The sequence below is a fragment of the Colobus angolensis genome, unplaced genomic scaffold (assembly GCF_000951035.1).
Source record: "Colobus angolensis palliatus isolate OR3802 unplaced genomic scaffold, Cang.pa_1.0 Scaffold301, whole genome shotgun sequence".
Taxonomy (NCBI): domain Eukaryota; kingdom Metazoa; phylum Chordata; class Mammalia; order Primates; family Cercopithecidae; genus Colobus; species Colobus angolensis.
The window spans coordinates 4,332,025-4,342,141 of NW_012116278.1; the positions used below are offsets into that span (position 1 = coordinate 4,332,025).

General features: G+C 53.8%; 1 protein-coding gene across 1 annotated transcript in view; it reads right to left on the reverse strand.

The window, feature by feature from the left end:
* Positions 1-217: 217 nt before the first annotated feature.
* RGS3 (regulator of G-protein signaling 3) overlaps positions 218-10,117 on the reverse strand; it is a 130,996-nt gene continuing 121,096 nt past the window's right edge. Inside the window, 5 exon segments of the mRNA XM_011950097.1 lie at positions 218-1,194; positions 2,252-2,418; positions 3,037-3,098; positions 3,485-3,586; positions 6,625-6,689. Coding sequence (XP_011805487.1) covers positions 1,009-1,194; positions 2,252-2,418; positions 3,037-3,098; positions 3,485-3,586; positions 6,625-6,689 — 582 coding nt within the window. The 3' untranslated portion in view covers positions 218-1,008.

Consider the following 10,117-nt stretch of genomic DNA (forward strand, 5'->3'; position numbering starts at 1 on the left):
TGGGGAGGAGATGCAGTGACCACTAGAATGAGTGGCATGGCGCCTGGCACAGAGGAAGGCGTGCAAGAGCAGCCCTCACTAGTGTATCAGTGTATCTGGCTCCAGGATGGGGGCAGGTGATGGCAAGAGAGAAGTGGCTGAATCAACAGCCCAATGACCAACCCTCCCAGCCCCAGCCACCCTGCGAAGGCTTGAGACCAGGAACACACAAAAAGGGTCAAGAACAAGAAATAACACAGGCCTTTTATTTGCTCCAGAACTCGGCTACTGTGTGGTCTGAGGGTGCCATGCTTTCCCAAAAGCCCCCAAGGGACACCCCACCCAGGGGGTGCCAGATCTCTGTGTGTAGCCAGACTGCAGTGTCCCCCAAGGCTGCCTCGGTCCAGAAGGCCAGGCGCCCACCACTGGTGCCCGGGACAAGCACATCCCCTGAAGCTGAAGAATGATGTCCACCTTTGCGTGGCAGCTTCTCACAAGGCATTGGCTAAAATATTGCACTTGTAAATCAGGAAAACTGATGAGGCAAGGGTTTCCTATTACAGGACAACGTGCCAAGCATCCAACTACTATTTAAATAAATAAAACTCAAAGTGGGGGTCTGAGCTGCAAGCTCCAGTGGCCCTCTTGGAGGGCCTGAGAGCCCAGGCCTGGACCTCCTGCCCCATCAGCCGGTTCTTTAAGGAACTTGGTCAACATGAAGCCTCCGCGGTCTCCGAAGCAGGGAGCAGCAGCTCCAGATCTGGCTCGGCCGGGGCCCCTGACCTGCCAGGGTCCTTGGGCCCCCTCGTACCGGGGCAGTGGGGACCCCACGGGGCCCATCCTTCTACTCCTCCAGTAGCCTGGGCCTCTCTTGGTCCAGGCCTCGCTTCCGTATGTCTATCCGTCTGTCCAGAGACACAGCCTCTGGGGGCTTGCTTGCCCCCTCCGTCACAGTGGGGAGGGAGGCAGGTGGGCAGGAGACCCAGCCTGCCTGGTGTGATAGCTGAGCTCGACTCCAGTGGCCGGCCCCTAAAGCGGGGGACTCATCTTCTTCTGGTTAATAAGGTCCAGGTAGAGGTCAGAACGGAGAAAGCGAGGGTACGAGTCCTTTTCCATGAGCCCGAAGATGCGCTTCTGTGCCAGGTCAAAGCAGCCCCGCGTGACGCTCTGCAGGTTGTCCTTGGTGTGCTCCCGCGTGTAGGAGTCCAGGTTGACCTGCGGAGGCAGAGGGGCATGTGGTCAGGGTTGCCTGCTGGGGACTGACTGTAGGGCCCATGTGCCTGGAAGGGACCCATCCAGCCTCTCACCTCCAAGCCCCTCTGCCCACATCTTAAGGTTCATCTGAAGTGGAGACCCTCAGACCAGAGGATTCAAGTCCTGGCTCAGTCATTTCCTGCGGGGCTGGCAGCATTTATAAGGCTGAAAATACCACTCCGAGGGTTAGGCTTCCTGGGTTCAAATCCTAGCAGTGCCACACCTGGGTGTGTGACTTTAAGGAAATCACTTAAGTGCACTGAGCTTCAGTTGTCTTATCTACCAGCTAGCAATAATAGTACATTCCTCAAAGCGTGAAAACCAAGCACAATCATCCATATAATGCGCTTTGCACATCCTGCCTGGCACACAGTAGACGCTAAATAGATGGGAGCAATTATGATTTATCTCTCTGAGGCTGTCTCCTTTTTTTTTTTTTTTTTTTTTTCCGAGACAGGGTCTTGCTGTGTCACTCAGGCTAGGGTGCAGTGGTGCGATCTCGGCTCACTGCAACCTCCGCCTCCCAGGTTCAAGCAACTCTCCTGTCTCAGTCTCCTGAGTAACTGGAACCACAGGTGTCTTTCACCACACCTGGCTAATTTTGTAATTTTAGTAGAGACGGGGTTTCGCCATGTTGGCCAGGCTGGTCTCGAACTCCTGACCTCAAGTGATCCGCCTGTCTCGGCTTCCCAAAGTGCTGGGATTACAGGCATGAGCCACCGCACCCAGCCTGTCTCTTTGTTTCACAGGTTGTTGTGAGGATTAAACATGAGAACACATACATAAAGGGCTCAGCACATGCCTGGCATGTGGCAGTGCCTTGGTGGTGGCCATTTTTATTACTCACTGGGATTCTGTTCTTCCCCTGATCTTAGCTTGCATCTTCCCCGCTGGGTACCTGGGCTCATGGAGTCATTCTGGCCTCTCCCCTTCCTATGCTGCTGGCTGCCACCTTGCAGCTGAAGAGCCACTGGGTCCTGGGGATTGGAGGGGCTGAGGGTCTGCCCTGAGGTCCTACCTCCTTGCATGCCTGGATCGCAATGTATTCAGCAAAGATCTTCTTGGCCTTGGATGCCATCTTGGACTGTGACTTGACCTTCTTGAAGTCCTCACAAGCCAACCAGAACTCCAGATTCTCCTCGCTGAACTCAGTGCGAAGGAAGGCTTGGAACACTGCTAACCCGTCTGTGAGGAGAACAGATCCTGGGGTAAGAGGCAGAGTCAGCCTTTCCTACCCTTAAGACCCCCCAGCTTAGCCCTACAGGACTTTGAATATGGGCATGCTGGGAACGGAGTACAATGCCCATCTCCGACAGCCAGGAGCCCTGGGATGTAGCCCCAGCCCTGCCACTGCCTCTTTCAAAGTCTCAGCCGGGTCTCTCCCTTTCTATGCCTCAGTGTCTTCATCTGTGAAATGGGGACTATCGACTCTGTCTCACGGAGCCATGAGAGGAGCCGATGGGACCGAGTCCATGAGATGGCAGGCACATTACTCCCCGTGAAAGCCCTCAGTACGTAGAAATGTTTATTCTTATTCTGGGAATACGGATCTGAGCACACAGGTCCCACGGGCCTCTGGCAAGCAGTGCCAGCTCCCATGGATGGGGAGGGGCTGGCAGAAGCTGGCTCCAAGGCCAGACCAAGGGCCTTGGCTTGGGCTCAGCCTCTCTGCAACAGCAAGGACACCCTGACGGCCCAGGAGAGGGAAGGCAGCCTCTCTAGCACCAGCTATACAGGGTCTGGATGGGGGTGAAGGGGAGAGGGAGGGAGGGCGCAGGGAAGGGGTAGGCCAGCCCAACTTACATTTGTGAACCAGCAGCTTCTCCAAGGACTCGCCCCACTTGAGCGCTTCCTCTGAGGTGGGCCTGAGGGGTGAGGGAAGAAACACAGTGAGGGCACTGAGAGGCTTGGGGACCTGGGGGGAAGCTGGGCCTGGAGGCCTTTGTTTACTGCCCTGGGCCCAGGCTGTAGCTGAGCCCAGCAGGGGTGCCCAGGAAGGAGGCCCACCCTCTTTCTTGGGGCCAGGGTTCCTTCCAGCCCCCACCTCCATCCCACCTAGCCTGCCCCCTAGGGCAGCCCCTCCCTGTGAGGGGAGCTGCTCACCAGGTACTCTGCTCCGTCTGTGAGAGCCTCTGTCTCCCCAGAGCTGGACCAAGCCGGCAAGCCCCTTCCCCTCAACCCAGCACTCAGTCCTACTCCCCAGGGAGGCAGTGAGTCCCCAAAGGGTCCCCAGGTACCAGGGAGGACCTACTTGAATGACTTCATCATTTTGTCTGCCTTGCCCGCGGGAGGGGCTCCAGGGGACTCGTTCCGCCGTCTGAAGATGCCCAGCTTGTTCTTCATGTCCTTGGCTCTGGGGGCAGAAGCAGAAAAGAGGATTGCTCAGCCTGGCCCACTCGCCCCGCAAGTACAGGCTCGGAGAGCTGGGTCAAGGGCACCTACTCCTTCATGGTGTGTCGCCTCTGCAGGTTCCCGTTGCGAGTGAGGTACATGCCTCGGAGCATCTCTGTAGGGCCCCCCACCTTGGGGCCGCAGAATGATCTGCAGGAAACACCCCTCTGGCTCCTGTCCCCTACCCCGTGTCCTGGGGAGCTGGCAGCAAGGGTGCAGGCTGCAGCCACACACGCTCGCTGGAATTCTGGCCTGATGACTGGACTCCCGGGCACAAGCCGGGCTGGGACTCAGACAGGAGGAGCCAGGAAATGGGAGGGACCAGGACGGGGAGCGGAAAAAAAAATTCCTTCTGGCCAACCCTGAGAGGGAGCCGTGAAAGGGGCATGTGTCTGCAAGGGACGGCCTCTGGGGCCGCCCCGGCAGGAAGCCAGTCCCAGCTATTTGTGACTGGCCTCCTCATTACCATGGCAGCAGGAAGACAGTGGTTGGGGGTGGGGGACAACAAGTCAGCAAATTGCTGAGAGGGAAGGAGGGAGCCAGGGGAGGCTCTGCCCACCAGGGTGGCAGGACAGGCTATTTTTAGCCAAGAACCATTTTTAGCTTTGTCAGTCCCCAAGGAGGCAGCAGAATTCAGCACTGGGTGAAACTGCTGGCAAGAAAGGGGTTAAATGCCTCTTGCTCACTCGCACCCCCCCACCTTTTCCCCCAGATCCCCTGTACAGGGCACCTCCCAGAGAATGGCTCCTGCCAGCCAGCCTCTCAGCCTCAGTCACACCCGCATTGGCGACATCCAGTCATGAATACACAGCAGTTCCCCAACGTCTTAGTAGTTTTAAGCCTGAATAACTTCAGAAGCAGAAGTCCTATAAACTTACAAAAACATCATTTTAAAGTTTAATTATGTAATGTTGTGTACATAGTTTTGTGATTTTCGAATAATTAATTTTTCACTTTAAGGTTTGGTCTCCATCCTCCCAAAGATGGAAAATGCTCACTGAAACCAAAAATGAAAATGAAAAATTGATTATTCAAAAATCACAAAGCTAAAGATGCGCAAAAGAAATTTTAATTTTAATCTTTCAAGGGGGTTTGGTAAGTTTGAAGCATTTATACCTCTGAAGCTCTTCAAGCTTAAAATGGCACTAAGACCTAGACACCCTGTCTAATGAAGGAGAGTCCTACGGGGAGGCTGAGCCCAGGCTTTGGAACCAGACAGTCTTGGGTTCAAATCCCAGCTCCAGCAGTTACCAGCTGTGCACTCTTTGACAAGTTTCCTGACCTCTCAAGTTTCCTATCAAGCTTTTTTCTCTGTCAAGCTGTTTCCTGTCAAACAGAAGCCAGCAAGCCAGGTCTCCAGGTCCCAGCTCCACCACTTTCTTACCATGTAACTTAGCCTCTGCACAGTAGTTTATTCATGTGTAAAATAAGGGTAAGGTCAATAAGAAAGAACGGAATGTAAAATAAAAGTAGTAGTAAAGATTAAATTAGATCACATATGAAGTACGCACACAACAGTGCCTGGCATAATAAACAATAATGATTATTTTTATTATTAGCCTAGATGTTCTAAGACTCTTCGTCTAAGCTTTTAAGAGTGTGAGCTTCAGAGGCCAGGCGTGGTGGCTCATGTCTGTAATCCCAGCACTTTGGGAGGCTGAGCCTGGAAGATCACTTGAGGCCAGGAGTTTGAGAACGGCCTGGCCAACGTGGCAAAACCCCCGTCTCTACTAAAAGTACAAAAAAATTTGCTGGGTGTGATGGCACACACCTGTAATCCCAGCTACTTGGGAGGCTGAGGCACGAGAATTGCTTGAACTTGGGAGGCAGAGGTTGCAGCCAGCCAAGATCGCACTCCAGCCTGGGTGACAGAAGGAGACTCTGTCTCCAAAAAAAAATGTGTGGGCTTCAGGCAATTCAAAAGGCAGCACCTACACTGAAAGGAGGCTAGACAGGGCAGCTCCGGCACCCGGGGTGCCTGCCCTCTGCTGCCACACACTGCTTCCCTCACCTCCCACTTCAGCGCCACATTCAACAGTCCTGGCACCCCCTGGACCCTCTCTCATCCTACAAAAGGTTAAGTGAAGATGGTTGGTGCAAAGGACTGTTTTGGTTTGTGCATTTCACCTTGCTAAGAAAGTGCAACTGGCTGTGGAGTAAGAGAAGCCAACAGTTGCTGCAGAAAACTGGAGAGGTCAAGGCAGCTGGGGCGAGAAAGGTTTTCTAGGGTAGTGGACCCCACCCAAGGTCAAGGCCAGGGAAAAGGTTTGCAGGAGGCTGCTCCCCATAGCCCAATTCCTGCCTAGTGGTGGGTGCTACAGGATCTGGAAGGGAGGGGCTTCCTCGGTGGGGGGGGGTCACTGTGCACGCACCCCACTGCCTCCTCCCTATACCTCCCCTGAGTCTCCAGGGCCTTAGGCCTGGGGATACAAGGAGACCTGAGGAGAACCCACATACACGTCTTTTTCATTGACACATCTAACAAACCTCCCAAAGTATAAGAAGGCCTGAGTGTGGCCAGAAAGGCTTGGGGAGTGCGGGATTCGGCAGCTGGGCCAGCAGCGCCCCCTCCCGGCAACGCCTGAGACTATTAGCATTCAGGAACTCAGGAGGAGAAAGAGGAGCCCCATGACTGTTAGTTCCACCCTTTCTCAGGTCACTCGTGGGCCCAGAGGGAGCAAAGGAGTTGTCGAAGCCATTTGGCCCTGCTTGGCTCAGAAGCTGGGCTAAAGCCAGGGCAACCGGGCTGGTGGCCTCTGGTTCACTGTCTTCCGAGTACTGAATCAGCACTTTGCCTCACCTGGAGAGAATGCTCAGGACCCAGGTGACCCCACTCTGGGGTCACTGCAAAGTTCCAAGATCCAGTGTTTCCTTGGTGTCTGTCTGGGGTTGTGGACAGAACCAGGCACAACCCCTTCTCCCCACCTGGACCCCTAGAGGAGAGACCCCTGGGGCAGGGGGGGAAGAGGAGTGCAGAAGCCAGTGATCTTCCCAACTTACAGGTTTTTGCTCTTTCTCTTCCGGGAGGCTTCGTCATCATCCCCAACGGTGTCGGTCCCGCTCATCTGTGGAGAGAAGACAGACACGATGCAGTCTGAGCACTCAGGAGCTCCTGCCTAAGCAAAGAGAGGCTCGGAGACCCAACAGTTCCTGCCACCAGCCCCTTCCACTCCCAAATCCCCCCACCCCCGGCACACAGGTGAGGGAGGAAACCCCCCTGCTGGGAACAGCCTGGCCATGAAGTGGAATTGGCCTGGCAGACCCTCTGGCCACAGGGATCTCCTCCTGGGACATTCAGGTCCCCAGCTTACTGGGGAGAAGCCAGACAGCTGGCACTCATGACAGAGGCTTCATTGCAGGCAGTGAGCAGGTGAGAGAGCAGGGCTTCTGCTGTGTCACTAGGCCAATCCCTGCCTCTTTCTGCACCTCTGTTCCTGAATTTCTAAAATCAGGATCATAATGATTAAGTCAGGATTCTGAAGCTCAAAGGAAACCTCAGATGGTCAGCAGTGCATAAAATAAATCATTACATAGGCCTGAGCGCACGTCTCTTGCCTTATAGCTTTCCATGGCTCCCTAGTGCCCTCAGGATAACGTCCAAACTCCATAACATATCTGGATCTACCATCTTAGGATTAGGGCAGAAAGTTCCATTTTAACATTAGTTACAACTCCTTCAGTTATCTCTCCAGCCTGGCCCCTACTTCAGCAACCTCCTCAACTCTGCCTTCCAGCCAACAGAAGGTCTTCATCTCCATGTGCAATTCCTTCCCCGGAGGATGCTTTTGTGAGTCTCCCACCTGCCTGCCTGGATGGATGGATGGATGGATGGATGGATAGATATAGGTGGATAGGTGAATGGATAGATAAGTGGATGGATGGATGGATGAATATATGGGTTGGTGGGTGGGTGGGAGGGTGGATGGATGGATGCATGAGTGGATGGATGGATGCATGAGTGGATGGATCAATGAGTGGATGAGTGGATGGATGGATGAATTATACCTTCATTTAGGCCAGACCCTCGATGGGGCATAATTCAGATACTATCTCATTAAACTTCACAATAAACCTATAAAGTAAATAGAAGCTCAGAGAATTTAAGTCACTTCCCCAAGGAGACCCAGCATGTAAGTGACAGAGGTGGAATCTGCCTCAATTCAAGACCTGTGTTTCTCCACCAGAGGATGCTGCTACTCAGAAATGCAAGGTCAGAACACATTTTAATGTTTCCGTGAAAGACTCGGGACGTGCTGCCTCCTTCCTGAGAATGCTGCCCCACCAGCGTTGTAAACACACATGTGTGTACGTGCACACACAGGCACACACCGTATGGTGTGTGATTTCAGAGCAAGGGTTTGGAACCAGACCTGGATATAAATCCTGCTTTCATCAACTTTGGGTAAGTTTCCTAGCCTCTCGGCTTCTGTTGTTTTGGCTATGGCTTAGGCATAGTGACAGCCACTTCACAGGGCTGATGGAAGGTTCACTCGGATAAACTCTGGACCCCAAGGCCCAGTCCTGGCACCTACACTAGCCTCAGTAACCAGTGGTCATTGCCCAGTGAGTGTTACCACTGTCACCATTCAGTGCACCCTTCAGTGCACACACAGGCTGCAGTTACGCTGGCCTGTTGAGGCCATGCCCAAGGCCCCCACCCGTGGGAAAGAGCCCTCGGGCCCTGGGCTTCCTCCCATTCTAACCTCAGCTTCCGTACTTTATCGGCTCCACACAATGGGCCTGGGACCGCTCCCACCCAGCGGCCATCCCCAGCCTCTGTGCTGCTGTGAAATGGGCTCTTCCTTCCACTGAGGGGAGAAGAGTGTCTTCAGCAGGTACTGACCCAAGCCCAGCAGCCTGACAGAGGTGCTGGGCAGCTCTGGCCCTAGGAGTCGGCCGCCTGGGCTGCTGGGGAAACCCCAGCACCAAGAAGAGGCTGTGGGCCAAGGAGAAATTGAGGTGAAAAAATTGGGTTCTGATTCCCAGCCCTAGGGACTCCCCATAGCTGCCAGGAGGCTTTGGCCTCTGACCTTGGAGGGGGCCAGAGTGGCCTCCCCGACTTCTCCCTCCCACAGCTGCAGCAAGGCCTGCCCAGGGCCCAGCCTGCCAAGGCCCTTCAAAGGAATTCTCCTTTCCATCTTCTCCCTACTGTCTCACGATGCGACCCTATCCGGCTGAAAAGCAGATGGAGATGAGTCCAGGATCATGCAGCCCTTCCTTCACTCCAGGCAGAATCCCCAGGCCCTGCCCAGCCTCATCCAGCCACCTCCAGGGACTAGGAGCTCATCACCTCTTGGAACAATAATTATAATTCTTACTGTAATTATAACTGTAATTATAGTAATGTTAAGAGTGTAGATTTTTAATTGCCTGGATTTGAAGCTTAGCTCAATCATTTATTAGCTCATTGACCTTAGCTCAGTTACATCCCTCTCTGTGCCTCAGTTTCCTTATTTGTAAAATGTGGGTAATAACTGGACCTCCCTCAAAGGGCTGTGGTGAGGATTATGTAAGTTAACACAGGGGATGTGCTCAGCACAGCAACCAGCACACAGCAGTGAGCAAGTACTCTCAGCTAGTGTGGGTTTTGCCATTATTTATTGAGCATTCACTACATGCCAGGCGCTGGGCCAAAGTGTTTTAACATACTTTATCTCATTTAATCTTGGCAACAATTCTAAGAGCTAGTTACTGATATTTCCCTCAGTGTGCAGCTGAGGAAACCGATGCCCAAGGCAGCTTGGTAACTGGCCTGGGCTCTCTGAACTGGCAAGTAGCAGAGAATTGTGGTCTGGGTCCAGAGCCCACTGGTGACAGAAGGCTCGTCTGTAAGCAGGGCTCAGCTGGTTTCCCCTATTGGTCCTGGTTGAACTTCTGGGGCTCCCTTGCCATCCATGGCTGCCCTCTCTGATCCAGCCCAGCCTGGCAAGCCCCATGGAACCACATGGAAACAGTGGATCTAAACTCTATACCTACTTGTTTACACATCTGAAATAATTCTTTAGGCTTTTTAAAAACAGGAGACTTGAAGGTATTATCATCTTGGAGCTGGAAGGCATTTTTGGGGTCCTCTTGTCTGACCTCTGACCTACATGGGAGCTTATGAAACAGGGCTGGCACCCTCTGTGGACCACCTCTGCCCAGGCCAGTCCCCTGTAGGGGAGGAAGGAAGCAGGGCCAGGGAAGGGCTGCAGCCTGTGGTCTCCTCACTGTCAAAGAATAGCCCATGACCCTCTGTGCTGAGCCAGAAAGGCTGGAATAGAATTCAATGGCAGCATCCTGGACCCGAACACAATTATTCTTCAGGGCTTCCTTGACTCCCCAGGAAAAAGGCCTGTGGATCTGCTCTGCAGGTCCTCCAGGGAGCAGCCAGGAAGGCAGGGGTCTGGCGGCAGGGGGCACTATGAGACCACTCAACTCAGCACAGGGTGCCAGACCCAGAGGACGGCCAGCTGGAGAATCGTGGGGGATGGGGAGGGTGGCAGCGGGGGCG